The 25,154-nt window shown below is 38.8% G+C and overlaps 1 protein-coding gene across 4 annotated transcripts in view; it reads left to right on the plus strand.

Annotated features, from left to right (window-relative positions):
- Positions 1-2,270: 2,270 nt before the first annotated feature.
- The window catches only part of ATP10D (ATPase phospholipid transporting 10D (putative)), a 52,002-nt gene continuing 29,118 nt past the window's right edge, over positions 2,271-25,154 (plus strand). For 3 of the 4 annotated variants that reach the window (XM_013129037.3, XM_031048893.2, XM_031048891.2), the window contains exons 1-8: positions 2,271-2,344; positions 13,662-13,970; positions 14,731-14,925; positions 20,263-20,467; positions 21,996-22,081; positions 23,136-23,242; positions 23,968-24,099; positions 24,929-25,056. In XM_013129037.3, coding sequence (XP_012984491.3) covers positions 13,702-13,970; positions 14,731-14,925; positions 20,263-20,467; positions 21,996-22,081; positions 23,136-23,242; positions 23,968-24,099; positions 24,929-25,056 — 1,122 coding nt within the window. In that variant the 5' untranslated portion in view covers positions 2,271-2,344; positions 13,662-13,701. The remainder of the gene's footprint in view (positions 2,345-13,661; positions 13,971-14,730; positions 14,926-20,262; positions 20,468-21,995; positions 22,082-23,135; positions 23,243-23,967; positions 24,100-24,928; positions 25,057-25,154) is intronic. The other variant, XM_031048892.2, reaches the window with a different exon arrangement.

Genomic DNA, 25,154 nt, shown 5'->3' on the forward strand with positions numbered 1-25,154 from the left:
ATAATTCTCCCTTTTCATGTGGCAGTTCAGGAGCTAATATGAAAGACACTTGCAGACCTCTCTAGCAAAAAAACGATATATACTTGTGGATGACACTCAGTGTTATTACCTCCACACAGAAAAGCTATCAGTGAGATTTCTCTATCAAGCATTATCTCTGGTGACTATCTTCTTTGTAGTTACTCTTCCATAGGATACTCAGTGACAGTTTAATTACACTTTAGACATGCTGGATGATTTGCATGCTTGGGATCAAGACCATTTATACTGGACAGGACAAAATAATAAAAGTAGTACAAAAGAATAAAAGTGAAAATATGTGTGTGTGATGGCTAAGCAAGAACCAGTAAGGCCTCTCACCCACCCAATCAGACCTACCTCTTCGAACAGCTCACATACCCTGCTTCAACACATCGAATTAAATTGCACAGCGCTGCACTAAGGCAGCTATGCTCTTTCTGGTAGCCAAGCCACCTCATTTATGGTTTGGTATTTTTGCAGCACACTGAGGTGCAGGCCTAATCAAGGCAACTATTACTGTTACAACTGGCAAACAAGGAAAACAAAACTAGGCCTTCTGTAGCTGCAAGCTTATAGAATGGACCAACATGCATAAAAAATAGGAAATGTGGGACTCTGCATACAAATTATTTACACCTCTGATATAGTAACAGAAAAGGTAGCTATTTTGTTAAAAGCTGTGTGGTCTTTTTCCTAACCTGGAAGTTCCGATAAATCAATATGTTAACCTATGAAATATTAAAGTAACTTTTCTGACAGGCCTATTATCACCTTGTGTCTTGCAGCAGCTTCCTCTACCCTACCCAGAGTTGCATCTTCTTTCCTACAGCACCTGAGCCAGCAAAGGTGGTAGATCCTGCAAAGAGACAGAACTCCGTATCTTTTCCTGCCCAGAAGAATGAACATACTTAATTTCAAGGCAGCAGTTACAGACTTTCTTCATGTAGGTGTATTTTTATTCCACCAATATGCTCAAAATTCCTGCTAGGCATACAGGCACTTGAAAGAACAGCCCATCAGCTGCTGTTCACTGAAACATAACCAAAGCATTTTCAGTGTTTGGCCATGGGTGCAGGGCATGCTAAAATACAGGACAACAGTGGAAAACAACATCATATACATGTGAAGGAGAGTGCAAGCAACTACAGCAGCTCAGCATAGCCCTCCTGGTAATCTGTTAGGAGCTCATTGGTGATACTGGACAAGTACCTGTTAACTCCAGTCCACCTCAATAGGGACCAAGGGGTCTGCAAGTAACTGTTTGTTTACGTCTTGTTTTGGAGGTTTTGTTTTTCATTCTTTTTCAACAGAAGATGATCTTTGAGTAGGAATCTTCTCACTTTTGTGTAAAACTCCACCCTATTTAATCGGAAGGAGCAGCCTTCAAGAGTACTCCCGGAGGCAGTAAAAATGACAGTGTGAGGCTTTAAAAGGGCTATTGATGAAGTAACTCACACGATGGCAGTGATTTGTTTAAGATAATTTGGGCAGTTTCTCGATAGCCTGAGGCTTACATCCTAGAAAGCATGAGAGACTGTTCGCTAACCTTGATTAGCCCAGTGGCTAGAAAACTTGATGTTTAGACAGGCTGAGCTGCCTTCAGTGCCAGACTGTCCTGGCAAAATATCAAGAACATCAATTCCCTTGACAAGCTGTCGAGAGTGTCAGGTTCTGTCATAGCCGCACTCCTGCCACAGCCTCCATCTGCTGAGGCCTCAAGGAAAAGAAAACACACAAAAAGCCTTTAAACAATAACTATCCTTTTGATGGGCAAGTGCTGCGGTCGACAGAGACTGCAAAAGCAACTCAGCTCCTGAGCCTGGCAGGAGTAAAACTGCTGATGCCTGGCCATTGGGGCATCCTGCCTGCCTTCAGCCAGCCGTGTTTGCCCCCGGCTCCAGGAACGGGCTCCCGTGGCAGTACCTGACCTCGCCTCCCGAACTGCCAACCAAAGGCCCTTACAGCAACGAGGAAAGCTTCCTCTCCTTCACCTGGAGCCGCAGGCTGCTGGAAGGGTCCTCCGCGCAGTCCGGCGCGGGGGGTCCCGCCTCAGTCACTCCCCAGGAGAGAAAGACCCTAGCGGGAGAGCCGACAAGAGCGGCAAAATGCCGGCAGGTACGAGCCGAGGTGCGTTAAGACTCAGAGCGATGCCGGGGAAAGGAGGAGGAAGGCGGAGGCGGGCCGAGCCCGCGGAGGGGCGCGGCGCAGCGCAGCGCGGGAGGGCGGGCAGGCAGGCAGCACCGGTGGGGCGGGGCGGCAGCAGAGACCGGACGGGAGCGGTGGGGGACGCGGCCATTGCCCTGGGATGTGCAGAGTACCACCGGTAAGCCCGCCAGGGCGGGTAGGGGTCAGGTAGGCAGGTTGGCTGCGGGGCCGGGTTCGCGGCTGGTGAGGTGGGAGGACACCAGTACCAGGCTCCTGGGCCGAGACCTTACGAGCGGGAAACGTGGAAGCGCAGGGCGTGGAGGAGTGCACTCACGAGGAGGCTGCGGCGGAGCCACCCGCGTTGCCGTACGCCCGTGGGGACAAACGAGCCCGCAGCAAAATAGGGCTGCCGCCGGCTGATGGGAAGGTCGTCACCGCCGCCTGCCTGCGGGAGTCGCAGCCGGCCCCGACTCCAAGGGCAGTCAGGAGCCCCCAGGACGGAGCTGAGGCGCGAGGGCCGGGTTACTGCTGCCGGGCAGGTGCCGTTTCTCGGCCTGAAGCGGGTGTGGAGCAGGTGGTCAGAGGCCCGGAAAGGCAATGTCGTCCCCGGCGACCTGCCTGTTCTCTCCTCCAGACGTGGAAGGAGGTCCTCTCTTGCTCACGGCGGGTGGCGTTTTGAAGGCATCAGGGGGCTCAGCCGGGGAAGGGCTGTGAAGGCCGAAACGCCCCCAGCAAAACCCGGCGGCGGCTTCGCGTCCGTCCCCTCGGCGGCTGAAGCTCGGTGTTACCGCGGCCGTTGTGAGTAGTGGAAGAAGGTGGTTTATGCTATTATGCTTTTAAATGCCCCTTCCCCTACTCCCCCCTCCCCCGTGTATGGTAATCTCATCGACTAAGTTGCTCTGGAAGTAGATCAGAAAGAAAAGGTAAGTAAGACCTTGAGTCTGGTAACAGAAGCCTTTGTTTTAATAGTTCATGGCAGTGATTGAGAGAAAGAGTGTAAGATTGTACATATTTACAGATTTATGTCAAGGAAGTAGACTTACGTCCATCTAAGTCACAGGGAAATGCCTGAAGCTTCGGGAAAATTTGGAGGAGTGCATGGTGCACATGGTCAGTTACGCGATTAGGCCTCAATAACAATTACTAGGCTTAGTGATGAAAAAATGTTTGCAAGGATGAGAATGAAAAATCAAATTCGCTAAAAGGAAATTATTTTTCTTTAAGAAGTAAAGTTGCTAAAGTAAAATGTACTTTTAATATAAAAATTACTAATATTTTCATACTAAAGTAATAGGGTATTCATGTCTTGCCAATGACCATAGTATTGAGAAACCTCGTATTTATAAAACATATTTATCTTCATATCATCATTAAGAGATAACAAAATTGTCATTATTCCTCTTTTCAAAGTGATGGAATGCAGCAGTGATATGGTTTAACCCCAGCCTGCAATGAAGTACCAGGCAGCTATTTGTTCATTTCCCCACTGTGATGGGGAGGAGAATTGGAAAAAAGGTAATACATGTGGACTGAGATACAAACAGGTTAATTAAAATAAAGTAAAATATAAAAATAATAATTGTAATGAAAGGGAGAGAGACGAGTAAAACCCAAGAAAACCAAGCGATGCACAATACAATTGCTCATCATCCACTGACTGATACCCAGCCTGACGTAAGCAATGATAAGGCCTTCCAGGTAATTCTCCTCAGTTTATACACTGGGCATGACATGCTGTGGTATGGAATACCCCTTTGGCTAGTTTGGATCAGGTGTCCTGTCTCTGCTTCTTCCTGGCTTCTTGTGCCCCTCCTCACTTGATAGAGCTTGACAGATTGAAAAGTCCTTGATCAGGGTAACCATTTTAGCTACAACTAAAACATCAGTCTTGTTATCAACCTTACTCTCATCCTAAATCCAAAACACAGCACTAGGAAGAAAATTAACTCTATCCCAGCTGAAGCTAAGACAAGCAGAGAGGCATTAAATGCTTTCCCCAAGGTCAGAGCAGAATTTTATTCTCTTGACTTCTTTACATAGCCCAAAAGCTGGTCTAAAGACATTGTTTTAGACTGGATATTTACTGTGGGCAGTGACTATTCACAGGAGCAAAAGCTAGGACTGACAGACAAGGATCACATTTATTTGTTAACCACCACTACTGCGGGTGATCTGGATTTCAAAAGCAATAGCCACAGCTGATACATATTTCTAACTGAAACTAGACCAAAATCAGGACTGAGTGTTCTACATAAGTACTGGGAGACACTCACTCCAATCTGATATTTCTGTTCCACTATCCTGTGCCAACATCGTTACTTTCACAGCTTCAAACTGAATCAGGAAATCAAACAATGTTATTGTCTTTTGAGTTAGTAAAAGGTCTTGCAGATCAGTGAGTTGAACCATGTTCAGTAAGTACCAGATAAATTACGAAGGATGGAACAAAGCCAGGAGCAGGAGGTAGGAGATGCAAGAGCAACTCCTTTCAGTGCTAGCTTTTAATTCAGTTCAGCTACTCTCAGCACTGCTTCTTTAGTGTCTCACAGTTTTCAGGTTACTAGAGTCAGAATTTGAGCATTCTTAACCCCTGCTTTTTTTTTCTTCTTTTTCTCCTCCCTAGGCTCCTCTGTATTTTGACTTCATGTATAATAATTGCAGTTTTAAAGGTTTAATTTATAGTTGAGCCATGATTTTCTGTAGGATACTTCTCTCAAGCCTGAATATCTTCTCAGAGGCACATTCTGTAGTAGTGCAGAAACTTTCTAGTCCTTAAAGTGGATTCATGGGTTATTCCTGTCAAAATATCCCCAAGCAGTAGTTAAGTTTTATTTTTCCATAACAAATACCTGATTGTGTTCCTGAGGTTATAGAAGAGTGAATTCTGTCCAAAATTCACTGCAGTGTTGGAAAATTATGTTCACTGCTGTCTTGAATTCTATTGAACAGTGTTGTGGCTGATGACCACCTGTATCACACCTAATTTAAGAGATACTACAGAAACCACAAAAGCCCTGTCTTGTCCATATAAAGCCAGAAACCATCAATATATGCCGATACGCTATTTAAAATGCATATAAATACCAGTATAGTTTCTGCTGTCACATTAATAAAATGAAAATATGTTTATGTATTTAAGTATAGTGGCAATGCACAGTTGGACAGGAGTTGAAATCAGTGTTAAGAAATAAGTGAAGTCTGCAAAATCTGAGCATAGTTTTACATCTGAGTATAATAAACAGTACAGGAAGAGAACTAAAAAGACAGGGAGCATGAAGATGATTGAGAAGGGCAAGGACAGAAACAGCAATACTAAATGTCAGAAAGGAATTTATGAGGCTGAAATGAAAACTGGACACCTGCATAGTTTGCGTCTGACCATCAGAACTGCCTCTGAAGGGATCTCCTGCTGAAAATCTTGAAATGCCAAAGGAAAATGTGATGCACAGCTTATGTTCTAAAACTGCGCTGTCATTTGCAGCTGGACTGCCTGTGAGGAAATTGCTTTACTGGTAGAAAGTAAGAGCTGTTCTTATGGACAGCAGTTGTTGCTGAAGCTAGAATAGAAATACACTGGATCAGCACAGCAGCATTGACAATCAAGGTGCTGCAGCATTACCATCCCTTTCAAATACACAGGTACCTCACATCTGTTGTAGCTATTGTTGCAGCTTCTTGAAAATCAGAAGACTGTGTGTAAATTGTTCATATTTAAGTACACTTTTGGTAGGTATGATTGCAATATGCTTAAGGAAAGTTTAATCTGTTTTGCTAGAAAACAGTGAAGCTGCACAGTTACAGACCTTGACATGAGCCATCTAATTCTGCAGAGTACTTGAAGACCTTCATGGGAATTTGTACTTTTGTGGCTTAACTGCTGTTAGTTATCTAGATATTAAGTAGCTCATGCCCACATGTGTAGCATCCACATTTCTGGCTTCCAATGTTGTCAAAAAAGTCTGATAAAACCAGAAAGTCTTTAAGATAAAATCAAATCTAGTACATTCATTTAAAATAAGCTATGGAGAGTTGGTTTTTTATTATTGGAGTTGTGTTTTTTCTGTCACCATACATATAACTTAATTTCCCGGAGCCTTTGAAGATCTCTAGCGCATTAAGCCTGGAAGCCTCTCTGGATGCCTTGGGAGTTTCTGGAACCGTTGAAGAGCTAGCTGATAATGTAGGTGCCTTAGAAAGCCAGAAGAATAGGACCTAGTATTCTAGGAACTTAAGTACATTTTCTTTCTGTAACAGGAACTTCAGTGTAAATTTCAATGACTAACCTAGACCTTGTCTACACAACAAAGTTCTGACCCTTTAAAGAAATCACCATAGTTACAACCCAGTAATACTGCCAATATGGATCCATTTCCTTTAAAACTACTTACTGCAACTTAGGCAGCATACACTTGACTACAAAAACAATCACATCCTATTGCACCATATGAACACCAGTATAAATTTGTTAACATGGCCCACACCTTAGTCTTACTGTGAAATTAATGTGAATTCCACATGTATCAAAGCCTCTGCAGCGATTAAATGCTGCATGACCATAAGCTAAACTGGTGAGAAAAGATGGTCATAAAAGTGTAAGACAGCCTGGAAGGTTTTAGTTTACAGTTCTGAAAGACCACTGTTGCCTATGATAATGGGGCATAAATGAATAGAGAAGAGGATATAAAATATTTGCACAAATCATAGCTCTCCAGCAGTCTTCACTTTTATTTTGAAACCAGTTACCTGTAGCAGAAATACATGATTCATGTGAGTTTTAAACCTAAAATTTGGTAGTGTATGGTTCATTGTGCCTGTAGGTACAAGACTTGATTGACATCGAAAATAGCTTTACCCAAGATGGAGATTTACTGCTCCCATGCTGTAGGACATTAACCAGTACTACTGCATGTATGGTTTATTATTAAATTAACTTGGGACTGACCTTGTGTCAGGACCTTGACATTTAGTGGGTTTAAATGCAGCCTGCTGATTGTTTTTTAGTTGTGAAGAGCTGCCAGTGGCTAGCTTAATGTACTCACAACCAACAAAACAACAAAAGACATTTTCAAGAATAAAAAATGTCAAGGCTTTCAGGTTTTCAGCCTTGCTCATGCCAAGTCAGACTTTGTAGGTAGGAGTGCATGGGAAAGCACTGCCGTAGTATTTCACTTTTCATAGTAACATCTGCCTTCCAGTTTAAAACCAAGAGTCCTTAACATTCCCTTTGTGAATATAACTCATAATACATGGTTGCAAATAACCACTTTTTTTTTTTAGAATCGAAATTTTGATTCTTGCAGGTTTTTGGCTGTTTGTCCCATAAATTGGCAGCACAAGTCTCTTATCCAGATCTATTTAGCGTATTAGGGTGTCTCTGCAGATTTCATATTGACTTGCAAAGACATGTTCCAAATTTGTGAAACTGCATGTTACAGAGAAAGTAGCAAACCTTAGGAGACAAGAAATATTTGTTCTTCACAGTGTTAATCTTTAGGCCATGGCTCCCTTAAACTACTTCATTATCTAATAGCTTCTGAGTTTTCAAAAATGATTAAGAGGTGTTTTTAACATTTAGTCTGGATAGTTCTGTCAGTGTACTCCAGTTGTAATGTAGCAATGCAAGTGTTAGTAAGCCTGTGCAGTAACACTTGCCAAGAGATTTAAATGTGGCTTTCTCTGGATCAGGGTTAGTCTGCTCTTTAATAGCTTGGCATAGCATCACTTCCATCTGGGTTAGCATTTTTTATCTTCTCTGATCACCCCAGAACCTCAGACCTGCAGAATATCCTGAAATATTCAGGAAGAGAAGTAAGAAAAGGGGTATTCCTGGAGAGATGCACTGTTTGAATTGCTTCCCTTTTAGGTGCTCTAGACATTTTTTCAGGTAAGCTAATGCAATTTTTTTGGTTGCATTTCTGTTTGCCAAGAATTGAGTTATAACTTTTTACTGGTAACAGCCCAGATGACACAGAAGGCCTCCTGCACATTGTGTCCAAAGACTGTTACTGAGGAGGAACATGGTAGAAACATGTACCATACATATGCATGTGCCAGTGGTCTGAGGAACATTCTTGTGAAATATATAATTTACTAAGTGTATTTAACAGAGAAATTTCTGAAAGAAGTATGAGGACTAACTATTTTGAGATCACAGGAAAAGAGAAGGATGTTGTCAGAAGGGAGGAAGTGGTCAAGAGAAGCTGGGGTAAATGGTAGGGCATTTCACATGACATGTGAGCAAATGACCACAGTGTAATAATAAGGTAGAGTTCCAGAGCAGTATAAACATTGGCTAAATTATCTACATATCTGTTTTACAGTCAGTCTCAAGAAAGAAAACTGAAGGCTACTGACTAGCACCAAAAGCTACTGAATAATATAATTGGAACTAAGAGATTTTAAGTCAGCTGCATCTTCTTTCAGGAAAGCTAGGAGCAAAGGCTTTCATGCAGGTGTGAAGGTGGCACTTCATGGAATTGGGAGCTGATAAAGTTTACAAGAGCCAATGAAAGGCAAGTGATGGGAAAAGAAAAAGACTTTTCAACATGAAATGTACATAGAAGAGAATGCTTATACTGGTCTTTATGATGAAATACCCTTCATTCAGTATGTGGACTATTTAACCTGAGAGTTTTCTTGGCACTGCCACTAGCAGAGAGTTATTAAAGGTTTTTTTTTTTTTTTATTGTGGTATAGGATGTTCAAACGTGGATAGTGTAAAGTGTTGAGCTGTCCTGTGGTAAAAATGACACTGTTGTGCCTTGCTTTTACAAAGATTTGACAACCAGCTATTGCACATTAACCGTATCCAGTCCTTGCAGTTTTCCGTATCTTAAAGTGCTTTATAAGCAGTTTAAAGAATTGGAGTACACGAGGGAACCTGAGGTGAAGAGAAAGCAAATATGTCCAGTGTCAGATAATTCTCTTCCACATTTCATCATGATCATGTGACATTAGTGAGGTTTCTGCAATATCTTGCGTTTTTTCATGTAAGTCATCCAGATTATCTCTGTATCAGATATTGCCATCTAACAAGATGAACTAGTATTCACTTGAATGTGTAATGCAAAATGAGAACAGCCTAGCTTGTGTCATGCTATCCTCAAGACTTAGTGTGTGATCATTTAGGGTTCCTGTATTCACATACATGAACATTATTCTTGGGGTTTTGTTAAGCATAAAGGTCTTTATTGTTTTTGTTTGGTGTTTGGGTATTTTTCAGATAAACCTTTAAAATACTGCTTCAAAGTAATTCATCTCATGGGTGTTTTCCAGTGTTTAAAGAAACATCTGCCATTTTTTATTACTTTGAATTCATGTAAGCTGGAGAACTCAAGAATTTACTATGAAAAATGACATGGCAAGAGGGTAAAATAATGTTTTAGGAGAAGGGATTTAATAGAAAAAATGCTTAAACCAGCTTTTATTTGATCTTTGGCAACTTCATGCTTTACAATATCTAGCATGAAATTGATGAATCACCTTTTGTCCTCCTTCTAGCTAACCAAAGAAAAGGTGCTCATTACTTTATGATCCAAGTTTAAGAGGAAGAAGAAAAATTCTCAAAAGATGAAAAAAAAACCCAAAAAAGGTTTCTAAAGTTTGCAAACTTATGAAATGCTATTTTAAAATGGAAGTGCAAATGATTAAAACAACGACAAAAAAACCCAAACTTTTTTAAATGGTAGTTCAGTCAAATCCCAGGTGAGTCAGAGGGTGTTGTGGCAGAGTATGAGATCCATGTATTTTCTTTCCAAGATGCTGGTTAATTGCCTGATTCACTGTTTTGACCATAGCAGATCATTTGTTTCTTCTCATAAAGCGATTTCAGTACAGTGCAGTTGCAGTGGTTTTATGTTACTTATATCTTGTCCATACAGTCTTCTTCAGAGTTTTCTTAAAAGTTGTTAAAATAAAATGCTGGGGCTAATGGCAGAAATACACAGTGCACACAACTGAACCCAATGTTTCCTGTTCCTTTTTAAGCTGTGATTCTCTGAAGGAGGGTGAGGAAGGGTGGGGCAGAGTTTTTGGAGCTGTGTCAGGAGTCAGGGATGTATATGCAGTGAGAGGTGACTGCTCTTCAGCAGCACTGCTTATGCAGTTTGAATCTTCAGCTCCAGTGGTGAGGAATTTTGTCTTAGCATGCTGTCATGCTAAATGTTCAGTACTCTCCCCATATTCCATTAAAGTGGTCACCAGGTATCAAATGCTATAGAAGGTAATAGATTATGAAACCAAAAAGAGTTAGAATTTAGAAGGTCTTGAAATTTGTCAGCTTTTCATTTTTGTTCTTCTTGATTCTCAGCTCTCTTTTCCCATCTTTATTTGCATGTTACTGATAACATAATTCTTAAGCTTTTAAAGTTGGTTTAGCTTTAGTAGGTTATTTTGCCTACATAATTTTCACTGAGTGAACAGGATCTACCATTTAAAGCCTTTGCATTCCCATTAGCCCTAGGAGTTTGCTTTGAGAAAGTGTTTCCTTACTTCTGCTGCTGCTTCTGGTCACAGAAGTCACCAGTATCAGATGTTTGTTTGATGGTCTTATGAAAACCAGCATGATTTTCTCTACAAGTCAAACCTATCAAGTGCATGGTTCATGGCATCTAGAAATATTTTGGGGTGTTTACTTACTTAAGTTTTCTACAGGATATTGCACATTGTAACAGCATGTAGAGATAGGTTGATTTACTGCACTTGGGCAAAGAATTACTGTTTCAAGCAAAAGTGTGGGTAGTTATCACACCCTGTATGATTCATGCTAAAGGTGGAAGCTGGAAAGGGATAAATTTAACAGAACAAAGAAGAAATCTTGTTAAAAATCTCCCTGATAATCCAGCATATTGTTAATTAAAGCAAGCCATTCTTTAAAAGGCTTCTTATTGCCTAAGATCTATTTGTGAAGTTACTGATTTGTCACAGTATAGAGACAGTTAAGTGGTGTTTCCTCAAAATGGTTAAATCTTAGGGATGTCATCGAAAATCTAGAAATTTAGGTTGGTGGGGTGTTTTTTTTTCACAGCTCAACTGCTAAAATTCATTATTGTGAAAGAAGAGAGTTCTTCTTTTCAGCCAGTCAGCTTTTCAAATGCTGTTTAATATTTAATACTAATATTTAATATCTTAATATGAAGGTCTTTGTTGTTTGTTTCAGTCCTGACTCATGTAGATGTGTTGGTTTGATTTTTTAGGAGCCCTAGGTGTATTGGAGAGCTCTGCATAGCCAGGTATGAATTCCACTAGCAGCACATTCTGCAGTTCCTGAACATTTTTAAGACCTGGCTACCTTCCAAGCTTTAGACTTGTTCTCAGACTCAGTGCAAAAGAATTGAAGCATCTCATTCACATGTATACAGATCAATATTCGCATGTCAGATTTCTACTATATGGTAGCAATACCTTAAAAGTATCCTGTTGTTATGAAACAGCTGCTTGCCAAGGTCAGAGTTTGCATCTCTGGAGGAAAGACTGACCCTGATTAAAATGGGGTAGTAGCCTCTATCCAGAGGGCAGTCCCTTTCGGTACTGTACCCCAGGCAGTACAATTAGAGAGAACAAAGACACGAAGATGTCACATTTTGTGAAAATAAAGAGAATGCCTTATATTCTGGAAAATCTTCATAACCTCCTCCTTGTTTCTCTGAGAAGTCCCAGACTTAACTGCCTTTCTGTGCAGCAGTTGCTTGCCTTTGGAAGTCTGGTGTTTATTGGGACCACAAGGTTTAGCACTGAGAATAAAGGGAAGTCTCTTTTTCGCAAACTGGTCTCATATCACCTGGGGAAATGCTACAGAAGAGCCTTGGGAAAGCAGTAATTCATGTGGGAACCACTAGGGGATGCTTAGAGGAGGTGCTATATAGAGGTTTGTTTTCCTTTCCTTGTTCCTCTTCTCCCTTCACATGCAGATCTTGGTTTCTAAAAAAGAACAAGAGTTTCTTGTATGTGGTGACAGTCTTCAAAGCCATTAAGATTGTAACAGGCAGTAACTATTCATATCTAATGATGATAGGACAAAAATATACCATCTTAATTTGGTCAGAGGGAGAGACCAGTTAGACATTAACAGAAAGCTTTCTAAGCAAAAGGGTAGTGAGACAGTGGACCAGGCATTTTAGGAAGTTTGCAGAACCTTCTTTTTAAGGACAGTGGGTTGATGTAGATGTATTAATAGTAGCTCAATGCTAAAGGACTTGCTGAGGACGTTGTGCCTGTGTTTCAAGATTTCTGCAGTTGTAATAGAAGAAAGGAAAAATCAAGGAAGATGTATGTAAGAGAAGATATGATAATGTGAATTTGATAGTTCAAAAAATTACTTTTTAAAGCAACATTTTGGTGGAATTTGAGCAACAGAGGGGCATTTGTCACTTCCAAGATACATGTGGATATAAGCGGGACGTGACTGAAGCCAAAATCAGGAGTAGTTTGACTAATCAGATAGTCTTTACGAAGGTAATCTGTAGAAAAGAAATTTTGTTTAGAAAAACGCAGCAAGTGTTAGAGGCAGCATTTGGTGGGGGAATTTAGGAAGAACATTATAGTGAAAAGATAATATATGCGGATAGTAAGATCCCAGATGGAAGGAAAGTAATCTGCAGTCGGAAGTAGCTGTACTGATGATTCAGGCCTCACACAGGTTATAGTTTTAAACAATTATGAGACGAGCTGTTCTATGGAAGAATTACTATAAAAAGTGCAGTAACTGTTGTTTGTAAAAACTTGTAAATTATAAAAAACAGAAATTTTGGCCTTCTGTTAAAACATAGTTTGTGTGTGTAAAAGTCCTTGTCCCTTTCTAACTGCACTGGGTGGTTTGGTAAAGTGAGCATCATCTCTGCCTATGAATTTTAGCTTTCTTTAGGAAAACAAATTCCTGGGTAGATTGCTGGAGCTTAGTAAGGTGAAGGAGGAGAAGCATTGGCATGAAGTTTATTCATCCTTTCTCAGCTGGTAAAAATCCTCAAAACTGTTTCTAATTCAATAAAGAGAGGGGTTTTGTTCATACTGCTTAGTGCCTGTCACTGGCAATTCCTTGCTTCATACCTAAAACTGTATTCAGGTGCCTATTGTTGTATCATTGACTCCTGAGTTTAATAAAGGTTGTTAACCATCAGCAAGGATTGCAGTGTTTGAGATAAGGATTCCTTCAAAAATGCTGTTCTCTGCAGAATTAGCAGCTTGTCTATTTCCTTCACCATACTGCATCACAAGAAACTGGTGGGTGGGCTGCTTGCAGGAGGTGCTATTACAAAAATACTGTGCATTTTAACAGAGTAATCAAACTCTAAGATCCTGAAAGGATGGATGAAATTCAGATAAATTCAACCTTTGAAGCAGGGGTTCCTGACCTCACATAAGCTATTAATTATCTGTTTGCAGATTTTTATGTAAATGATTTTTTTCCTAGTCTTGTTCAAAACTGTAACTGTGCCTTTTTAGTAGAAAAACCGTTATAGAATTATCATGTAACTTGCTGTCTTCTATCATGCTTCTAGATAGAGGACATTCCTTGGATTGTAAAGCATTCCAGGCACAATGGCAGATCCCATCCGCTGGGCCCGATACCGTTGGCAACGACTGATATCTACAGAGGGCAGAGAAGGTAGCAGACCCAGCAATTCAAGTAACAAGTACCATCAGTCATCAAAAGCCATTGGCAAACATAGGATAGTAATACCCTGTTTGGGACATTTTAAGGAAGAGTATGAAAAAGTATCAAAACTGTACATGAACAACAAAATACGGACTACTAAGTACACATTATTAAATTTTTTACCACGGAATTTGTTTGAACAATTTCACAGGTAATGAACTCCTTTTTCATTGTGGTCATTCTTCTGAAGTGGAATCCTTTTATTTAAATGTGTTGCTTTATAGACAGGTGTTAAAACTTATTCTTCCTCCTGACCTGCTTGTCACTCCTGATCTGTGTTGTTTGGCCAAGTCTCTTGAGTATCATCAGTGTTGGGCTAATCCTTTTCTCCATAGCTTATGTAATTTCTGCTAATTTTGTCCTTCAGGTTATTGAAATGTTTCTTACTCTTGGAGCACTGCCACACAGCAATCTGCAGTAGAATTTTCAGCTCATTTCCTGCAAATGTATTTTTCTCCTTCCTCATGTCTTTGTTGCCAGTTTTTTTCACCCTCCTTCTGCTTGGAGGACTGCTGATTTGTAAAGTCATACAGGGAGGTTGTAGGATGGCTTCCTTTTAAAAACATGTTATCTCCCCCGGAGATGATAAATTTAAAAGACCTGGAAATTTGAGAGAGTGCAAGTTCACCAGAGTATCACTAGAAGGCACATGCCTGGAGCACAAGTTTGAAAATACATAAAAATTCTTGTTTTCTGCATCTTTTGATCATGCATATTAAGCAACTGTGCAGCTAAGTAATCTATTGACCAGAGAGTTAAAACTAAGTTCTGGATACTTAGTTCTTAAATTACACTTGGGCTGAAGAAAAGATAAAGCCCTGCTAACTTAAGTGTCTGTATAGCATGGAGTTGGAAAATAAGGACAACTGTCTGCTAGCACAGCTAACTCCTATATTTTCTTCTTGTTTCAGAGTTGCCAATTTATATTTCCTATTCCTAGTTGTTCTAAATTGGGTTCCTCTGGTGGAAGCCTTCCAAAAAGAAATTGCGATGCTACCTCTGGTAGCAGTTCTGACAATTATTGCAGTGAAAGATGGTCTGGAAGATTACTCCAAGTACAAAATGGATAAACAGATAAACAACTTACTAACCAAAGTATATAGCAGGTAAGAGGCAACAGTCTTTCTGGTTCATTGCTATTATTTGATTATATGTGGAAAAGACTGTGAAAAAGTCTAGTCCAACCCCCTGCTCAGAGCAGGTCTCATTAGATCAGGTTGCTCAGGGACTAGTCTAGTTGAGTTTTATCACCAGTTTTGCTAAATGGATATCGAATTAGTATAAAATTTGCTGAAAAAAATTTTTTGGTTGAGACAGGTGTTCATGCGTGAGTTCATACTGTATTAACCATGGTAGTTTGACTAGTTAAGCATTGTTGTGTATAGCATTTGTTTTGAAAGGTATATTTTTAATTCCTCTATAATCACTGTAAGCATCATGGAAATAAAAAGGCAGGAACACAAACTGATCATATTGGAAATTAAGAGGCAAAAAATTATTTTAGTACACATCAGTGCTGCCCACATCATTTTCTTTTATATCTTTCAAGAGGATATTCTAAGACTCATTCAAAGCCTGTAAAATACAAAAATGAAAGGAGTATGGTCATGTAGGCAAACAGCTGTTTTGAAAAACACCTTGTGTTTTTGTAGTTTCACTTGTAGGAGAGGATTGATTAGTATTTAGACACTAGCAAATTCAGTAAGGTCCAAGCAATAGCAGACACAGTACACATTTAAAGGTTCCTCTTTTCATTAAAGACACACTTTTTCCTAGTGGAAGCACTACACTGAAAACAAACTTTTCTAAAATATTAATGTGCTAGCTTTTTATGCCAAACCCTAAACCCTGTAGTATAGGCATGGCCTTAACTGGCCTGTGCAGCAGGTTTGCAATCTGGTACTACATAACTACTGTTAAATGTATTGTGATATTACTCAGAGGATGGAATTTCCATCTTTCTGGCATTTGCCATACTCTACTACTATTTTAAGAGCTAGCATATAACCATGGAAAAAGTCTGGAATATCATTTTATATCATCAAAGGAAGAACAAGCAACTTTTTGTTCTGCAACCATGAATAAATATAGCAGTTTTCCCAGAATTGTTCTATTCAACCTGTTGAAGCAAGTAGTTGGACTATTAGGGGAGATAAACATTTTCTTTCTTTTTCATGTCTGCAGAGAAGACTTAACGGAGAAACTGGATTGTTTCTGCTATGAATAGCCATGTACCCTGAAAGAATTCATTACCAGAATGCTGAAGCATTCAATATCCATATCCCTAAAACCTTTGTGTTACTTGCAATCACACAAAAATGTCAATAAGCAGAATTAATTTCTTATCCCTTCTGGCTGGATTTGTTCCTCATTACCAAAAATGTGTAATAATCAGTGGCCATATTAGTCATCTGTAAAAATTCCTTCTTGTACTTCTAAGTATTTAGGTTTTGTAACTTTTTTTTAAATTCTTTAATTTCTTTATATTTCTTTTATATTTTATATAGTATAATCTGGCTTTAAAAATAAGTTTGGAGGCATGGTTTAGGATGATTAAATCTTACTGGTCCAAAAATGATCAGTCACTACATGTGAGCTGATTTATCTTGGACTTCCATTAATCTCACATTAGGATTCAGAATTTCTTAACTTGTCTAATAAGAATCCCTTAGAAATTGTAGTGACTCTTCCAGCGCATGCATTAAATAAAGTATGGTCATAAATTGTAAACATGATGAACTAGCTAATGTTGAACACAGTTTCCAGGGGTTGTTTACTGTGCATTTGTTCATCTGGAGAGGTTGTATGCATTGTACATGCTGTCTATGTAAGTTTACGTGTACGTTAGATACTGATAACCTACATGGCTGCTGAGAAGTGCCCAACATAATGGCTTCTCTTGCTATCTCAAAATTTAACTAAGCAGTAGTTGTCATGCTTGAAAGCTGGAAGGCTTCCTGTTGGTATCTGAAGATAATATGCATTATTATTAGACCAGTCATCCTGAAATTGAACTCTTGTGAGGCTTCCTTTTGTGCAAAGTGGTGTTCATAATAGAAACTTGTTGTGCTGTGGTCTCTTATCCCTGACAAAATGTGCCAGTTTCAGTGCCTTGATGAATCTATCTGAGTGACTAGATGTTCATTTCTGTGTGCTAATTTTTCCAGGAAAGCTTATTTCTGTCTTGAAAATTTGATAAAACAAGGGTTGCTTAAAATGTTTGGGTTTTTTTTCCTGCTAATCTCTCTCTTGTGGAGTAATAGAACGTATCAATAAACAATAAGATGTACTAATGTGCAATTTAATTTGGGTTTCAATTGCTGCTAGGATGTTAAATACTTAGTTATCAGTCCTTGTACATTTTGAGTAAGTTCGAGTAGTTGGATCTTATTAAAATAGCCATGAATCACAAAGTATGAAGGCACTTCTGTTTGAGCATCTATTAAAATCAGCAGCTCGTCATTTCAGTGGAACTGTGGTGCGGTGATCATGGTGGAAAAATCCATTTATTCCTCTGCTGACCTGCTACTAATGACAGTTTAATTTTTTTGTCTGACTTTGTGCTGAACTGAATAAGGAATATGTGCATAATTCATCCGCTGCATCAGCAGTAGGGCATATAACGTTGCTGTCTGATACATTTTTATTTTCTTATTTCCCTCTTCTGCAGACCTCTCAAGTATATTTCTTCTTCATTCCAGGCCTTGCATGTAGGTGCAGGTACATCAATTAGAAAGAAGCATCATATACTTTCAGTACTTCATTTATTAAATAGCAAATACTTCTCTTTTAAATCACTACCTATCTCCTGAGGGCTTATCTCAACACTGGTGGGACAGACAAATAGGTTTTCATAATTTTTCAATAAATACCCGGTAGTTAGAAAGAATATGGGGAAGTGAGAGTGCCAGTGCTTTTCTTCTTTTTTTTTTGTGTTGGTTTTTTTTTTTCAGTCTCCAGTGTATAATTACTTCAAGGATAAATCTGAGGGTTGCTTTGTCACTAAATCATTATTTTCCAGATATTTTTGTGGTTTTGCAAACTCCAGTTCATTTTGAAAACTTCCTGTAGAAATCAGTGGCAGAAATTGGCAACATTTCTACCTGGTATTTTTATCTTGCTACATGTATATAATACAGTGATGCCATTGCTTTCTTCTCTTATGAGGTTGTTTTGCCTTGTTTACCTTTCTGTTTCCATCCTTTCTCTAACTTTTCTAGATAAAAACTGGCTGTGGAAATAATCTTCTCCCACTACCCTCCTGGTTCTCAAATCCTTTCCATCCTGTTTGGAGGGTGAGGTAAAAGGGTGCTGTTTTGGGGTGGCCAGGGGATTCTGCTCCAGTTGGTACTATGCCCTAATTGGACTCACTGGGCCTTCATAGCAGGATAAATTGGCCTACACAAACAGTTATGCTGATAGTTATGCTGATGTAGTTTTCAGTACCTGAGGAGTAGTTCTTAAAAATCACTAGTTTTCAGCTCACTATGTCTCCCAAATACATTTACTTTATCAGCACCTTTGCAGCTATCAAAGCTAAAGTTGTATCTTCAGTATCTGAGAGTGGCATCCTGTTTCAGCGACTCTTACTTCCCTTTTCCTGTTTACCTCTATTATTAGTTGGGTTTTGTTAATTTACTTTAAAAATTTTTCATTCAAGTCTTTTTGTTGGTTTTTTGTTAGTTTCTTTGTTTTACCCCCTCAATCTATTTCTTTGTTTTCAAGAGAAAATATTTGTATATACCATGTACTGGTATGAAAAGTTAACAAAGTTAATTCCTAAAGTAGTTTTTTTTTTTTTTAGTCCATCCATCTTGTAATAGGTTTGGCTGTAGCTTTAAGTTTTACATGCTTTCCATTGTGCCATTTTCTGTATTGAAAACTAGTGAATGTGCATCTTAAGGAGAAAACAGATGTGCCTTTTATCACTTTCATTTTATGTCAGCTTTTGTTGCTTCCTGGTTTTGATTTCTTTGCACTTAACTGTTAAATAACATAACCAGCTTCACTTTATCTTTACTGGAGAAACTGTCATCAGTACACTGATTAATTGGGCAGGCTTTGTGCCTTCTGTTTATAGGCAGGCATTTCCAAAAGGGTACTGTCCGATAATGCAGGTCTGAAAGATATGGCTGCAAAGTTTCATGCAAGAAATATTTTTCTGATTTTTTTTTTTTGGTCATTAGAAGTGTCTGTTTCAGTATTTATCAGAAGCACTTCGGTTAAAGCTAGTAGGTATGTGCCAGTCAAGACACAACAGCCATGTCACGAAGCATCTTAGCTCATTTCTACACTGTAGAAGGTAGGTGCACTTCCCAACTCCCCAGTGGGAATGTGCTTCTTAGCTTAGAATGAGATTCAGGGAAGGAAACACAACATGCAAAACAACCGTAGCACAGCCCACACTATATCACAGTCTGAGTAACTGCAACATAAGGAGTGTGGAGCATACGTGCTCCTCTCCTTAAACGTAGCTCTAGGGTTAGACTGTGCAAGGCAGAAAAATCAGGGAGTCACTGTGGGCAGTAGTAGCTTGTACACACATGTGCTGCATCCAGACTTGTGTAGTTTGTAACAGCAGCTGTAATTGTGTTTCATCACCTGTGTTGCAGTACCCTACTACTGTGTGCCTCCAGCTAGCTCATCATACATTCTTTGTTGCTTGTTACCTTGCATCCTATTCACCACTCTAAACCTGGGTTTGCAATAAACTGCTGTGATTATATTAAAGGAAGATTCTTCATCTCAACTGAGGACAGTACAGCAGCTATAAATAGAAAATTGAAAACAGTTCAAACTTACATATGTCATGCCTGGATATTTCTAATTAATAAAGAATTTCAACTCACTTGACAGGCCTGAGCTTTCCCTGACTGAGTATTATAGAGTCTTGGTACCTTACATTAAAAATAAATAGTAAAGGTATAAAAAAAAAGCTATATATTTTATGAAGATATAAAAGCCTGTAAATACAAGTATTTCTATTGAGAGCATCAGTGAAGGGATTGCTGGATATTCTTGGCTTACTGGTAAACATTCATCATCTTGGGAGACAGACATTTTTGAAAGGCATTATCAGAAGTGAAAAAGATTTGCTAGTTTTAGTTGCATAATTGCAATAAAAAGTGGTGACCCACAGAGAAATCCTGAAAACACTGTTTGCTCTCTTGGAATAATGAAAACACAGAAAACAAGTGGGCTGAATTTTAAATAGAGCTAAAATAATTCTGGGAGGGTATCTGGAATGTAATTTCCAGAAAAACAGGGCTTGGACCACAGAGCTGATTCTTTGTAATTTATATTCACATTGAGCTAATAGACTACCTCAACAGAGATTTTTTAATGACTTTGAAGCATAAACTGTTAATTTTCTAGTTGCAGTGCATTTGAGCTTTCACTTTATGCATTTGTAAAAGAAATTACTGTTTCTGTGTGTATTTCAGGAAGGAGAAGAAATACATAGATGAGTGCTGGAAGAATGTCAATGTTGGGGACTTCATCCGGCTTTCACGTAATGAAATCATTCCTGCTGACATGGTGCTGTTATATTCTAGTGACCTGGATGGGATCTGCTACATTGAAACGGCAAGCCTTGATGGAGAAACCAATCTAAAGCAGAGGCAGGTGGTGAGAGGATATTCAGAGCAGGTGATTAGTTGTGCATTTGTAGTGGTATAAGAAAGTTGACATGACAGATAGTCAACCCAAAAAAACCCCAAACTGCACAGCCCTCTAGATTACCAAATTCTTGATAGCTCAGCAACCTCCATCTGAAAACAAGATAACTAAGTAAAGCAGTTCTAATTTGTTACTTGAATTATTCTGGGGCAAATCTTTGTGTTCTCTTAACCCAGAGTAAGAAAGATCTATTTCAAGTAATGCTAGCCAGTAGAAATAACTATTCAGGTAGAGTCAAGAAATAATTTATGGGTGTGTGTCATGTCATGGGTGGAATTTCGTAGAAGGGGGTTCTGTGCTGTATAAAGACCTAGAGAGAGAAGCACATGCTATCTTCTCTTTTTCACTGTTTTTTCATATTGCAAACATATTTTTACCTCCATAAAACACTTAGTATTATACCTAGCAGACAAAATGCTGAAGGCTAGCAGAAAGAAAGTGATATCAAATGAACAAAGAATCCTGGCATTAGTGCAACCCTCAGCACACCTGGTGCTGAGTCCTGCTGCTGAAACATCATGCAAAACAACAGCAGGGAGCCTTTGTGCTGTTGATAATAACAGACTGTTTAGTCCTCTGGAGATAAAATTACCTGAACTGCCTCTGAATTGTCAGCAGTTGCAAGGAAGTGAGAAGTACTACCTTGTGAGCATTAAAACTCCCCTGCTACTTAGCAACTATGGTAATGCCAAAGGCATGATGTGATATCCATAAGCAAAGCTGATAGCATACCAGCTCCTGCTGTGAGATCTGATTTCAGTCTCACTCAAGAAAGAGATTGTTTTATCTGTTTCCAGAAAAAGGCGTATCAAAATGCTAGGAAGAGTCATACTGTCCAAAAAAATTTACAGTTCCTTTACTGTTCAAGACTGTTAATTTTGTCCTCAAATAAAAACAAACAAAAAGTCATTGTAGAGTCTTCTTGTCAGAACTGCATTGTTTCTGCATGTAGAACCATGGTCTGCTTTACAGACCTCTAGTGTCCTGCCAACTGAGTTTCAGCTAGCGGCTATGTCCTTGTAAACTCAGGCTGAGTAAGGCTGGCAGTGCTGCATAAGAGGCATTACCCCAGATAGCATCCTGGTCATGGTATCAGGGACAATGGCAATGGCTGTTTGGAAGAATTTCTGGTTGCAGAGAAAACAGTGTCTCTTCTTTTTCCTTATCATGAAAAAACCCCTATGGGAAATGTCCGCATTTCAGATGTTCGTGCAGTTTTTTTTTTCTTTTTTCTCATTCTTCCATTCTCTCCTCTCCAGTGTTCTCAAAATATCAGCAATTCAACTGATACTTTCCAGGGTTAGATATTTAGTAGTAAGTCCTTCCATGCTGTGTAAGTCTGATTTATGGTGAGTAGCAAGCAGAGCATCCACAACACCAGCAACTTACAATTTCAAAGCTAAATTGTTAAATAGTTAAATTTATATGAATTTATAATGTTTTTAAGTTACATCACATTTTGTCTGAGTTCTCTCTTTGTTTGGGTTTATGGCTTTAGGTCTCTGAAATTGATCCAGAAAAATTCTCTAGTAGAATAGAGTGTGAAAGTCCTAACAATGACCTTGGTCGCTTCCGAGGCTTTGTGTAAGTAGACTCGTGGCTCTTGAACTATTGTCATTTGCTTTGGTGCTTTTAGTAATTTTCAGAGAGCTTGTAATGTTTGCTTAAAAAATCAATGACAATATGCACAGAAGTCAGCTTACACCACTACATTTCTGAGTATGGCCCAACAGAGAGCGTTCCAGAAGGGCTTTCTAACAGCAGATTGTGAACTGGGCAAGACCGCTAGTGCTTTTTATTTTGAATTGAATGCTTTAAACATCTGAATTCAGGCTATTTTGGAATTGTGTAGTCCATATTTGAAACAGCTGTTTCAAGTCTGCTCTTAATAACATGTGTTACATACAATATTTGATCTGGACCATGGCCTGGCTGCATTGCTCAGAAATGGAAATTGGAAGGAATGGCTTCCTCTCTTAATCTGATTTGTTTTGTGTAACCATCAGTGACCTGATCAAGCTCCTTTTGACTGATGTGCCTATCCGTGTCTTTTCTTCCTATAAGTTTATGTTTTTTGGTAGACAGTAGGAATACAAAATACTATTTCATGGGGTGACTTATTTTCAGGTTTTAAGAGTTATAATGTCAATATTCTTCCATGTGGGCACTGACAAATTAGAAAAATTAAAAGAAAAATAAATACATATGAATCTTAGTCTCTGAGAAAAGACTTTGACAAAGAGTGGGCCTACCTTTACTGAAAGTATGCTACAGGAGTAATGATGCTCACAGTATATTTAAAATGAGATTTTATATGTTGTTGAATTTTTTTTCTGATATTGACAGTACAAGTAGAAGTCTTAGGCTTTCCGACTTCCAGTGTTTGTTTTTAGCTCTTTTCAATAGTGTTGCCTACTTATGCTTGTAAACACAAGAAAATTTTAATACAGTGCCTGCATGCCTGGATTTTCAAAGGTGATCTGCATGCATGTTATCCCATTCTTTTGAAAAGTCCAATTGGAAATGTCGGAATGGCTGTCAGAAATTAGAAGCTTCTCTGGGAAATCTGCTCCCTAATGGCTTTGTAAAACCTGAGTGGTGATTGCTAGAGCTGAAATAATGTACTTTTGTTTTTTAGTGAGCATTCAAACAAGGATCGAGTGGGCCTCAGCAAGGAAAACTTACTGCTCCGAGGATGCACAGTAAGAAACACAGAAGCTGTTGTAGGCATAGTGGTATATGCAGGTTAGTGAATCACACTGGCTTTCACAGGCTGCCTTGCAGACAAGATAGAGTTATGTGCCCTAAGATACAGTATTGCACAGATAGGAATTGAGAGTGTCAAGCCTAAGTCCAGCCAAAAGCAGCCTAGCTAGAAATGTTAAGAATGCATATCTGGATTAAGTTTGTTTCTATTTTAACAATATAAATAACTGATACATCTGATGATTCATGGAATGGCAGCTCTGTTCTTTGTGAACAGGCTCTTGTCCTCAACTGTTAGTTGCAGTGGTAAAGCCAGATTTTGAAATGGGGATGGAGATGAGTGGCTTGCTTAGGTTTTTTTTTTTTTTTTCTGGTCCAAATCTGAAGCTAATGCTCATCTTCAGTGTTCTGTATTAAAGGGTAGGGTTTTTCAACTAATCAATAAGATGTATCCAGATATTTTCTACAAAATCCTGCACCTGTATTAAACATTTCTTATATTGTTTATAATAGTCAAGAATGAGATAATTTTTATAGGAAGGAATATTATAGACAGTATAAACTTTAAATGTGTATGTGACAGATTTTGTTTTAGCTTCAGGTTTTTTTAGGACAGAATTCATATATTGTAGGAGCAGTTAGTTTGCTCATATTTACAATATTGGTCTATAGAAATGTCTCATTTCTCAGACTTTTACAAATAGAAAGAACTTGTGGTTCTGATACCTGCTATTAGAAAATTTCAACCTGTGTTATGGTTACAGGTCATGAAACCAAAGCCATGCTTAATAACAGTGGCCCTTATTACAAGCGCAGTAAATTGGAAAGAAAAGTGAACACTGATATCCTTTGGTGTGTTCTGCTTCTAATTTTGATGTGTTTAACTGGTGCAATAGGTAAGTAAGACTCAGCAAACTCATGTTTTCCTCGCACAGCCTTTAACGCTTGGTGTTTATTTGGGGGCTGGTTAATTTTAACAGCACATCTCAGAAGCTGCCTTTATTCAAGCATTATTCTCCAGCAGCTGGGGATGCTGCCAGGTTTTAGTTCATGTTGTCATGTTTGATCTGGAGTGTGGTGTGAATTTGGGAGTTTGGAACTTGTTCCTCCAATTGATGTCTTTTTTTCTCTGGTTGATTTGTCTTTTCTGTCAGTAATTGCTCAGCAAAACTCCTACTTTCTTTTAGGATTTTTCAGTTAACATGAAATGCATGTACAGCATTGTGGAGAGGCCTAGTGTGACTTGAGCTGTAAGGACTTGGTATTCTAGGGATTGATTAAATAGTGAGCTTGAGTAAATGTAAACAGACTAACTTTATGACAAATCAAAAAGGTGTTTAAACATGTCTAAAAAACTTCTTCAGACTACACTTAATGATGATGTGTTCACATGTTAACTAAAACCTGGACAGGCAAGGATAATACAATTAATTGTCAGAGGTTTTTCTGCAGAAAAAAAAGGTGTTTATCAAGTGTAGTTAGTATTCCTCTAATTCTGAGATATACTGTATAGATGTCCTGTTGATAGAAATGCATGTAAAGTATTTATTCAGATGTGCATTGATACTTACTTAATTTTAATGGGGTTCCTGCTGAAGAAAAAATCAGGAGATAAAATGGTATTTTAAAAACAAAGTAAGAATTGCAGAATATAACACCTACCACTATGACCCTGAATTGTAATACAGTTTACATACAACTGACTCACTTTATCTTGTTTTTAAGGCCATGGAATTTGGTTAAGTAGGTATTCAGAAATATCTTTTTTTACCATCCCTGAGCCAGATGGGAAATTGATTCCTCCAACATTAGCAGCATTCAATGTGTTCTGGACAATGATCATCTTATTACAGGTAATTTTGGTCTGCTTGTTGGTCATATTCTGATCTCATTCATATCCTTGATGTAACTCTTCAGCTTCAGTAGAGCTGCTTCATGTTTGTAACTCACC

The sequence above is a fragment of the Melopsittacus undulatus genome, chromosome 7 (genome assembly GCF_012275295.1).
Source record: "Melopsittacus undulatus isolate bMelUnd1 chromosome 7, bMelUnd1.mat.Z, whole genome shotgun sequence".
NCBI lineage: Eukaryota > Metazoa > Chordata > Aves > Psittaciformes > Psittaculidae > Melopsittacus > Melopsittacus undulatus.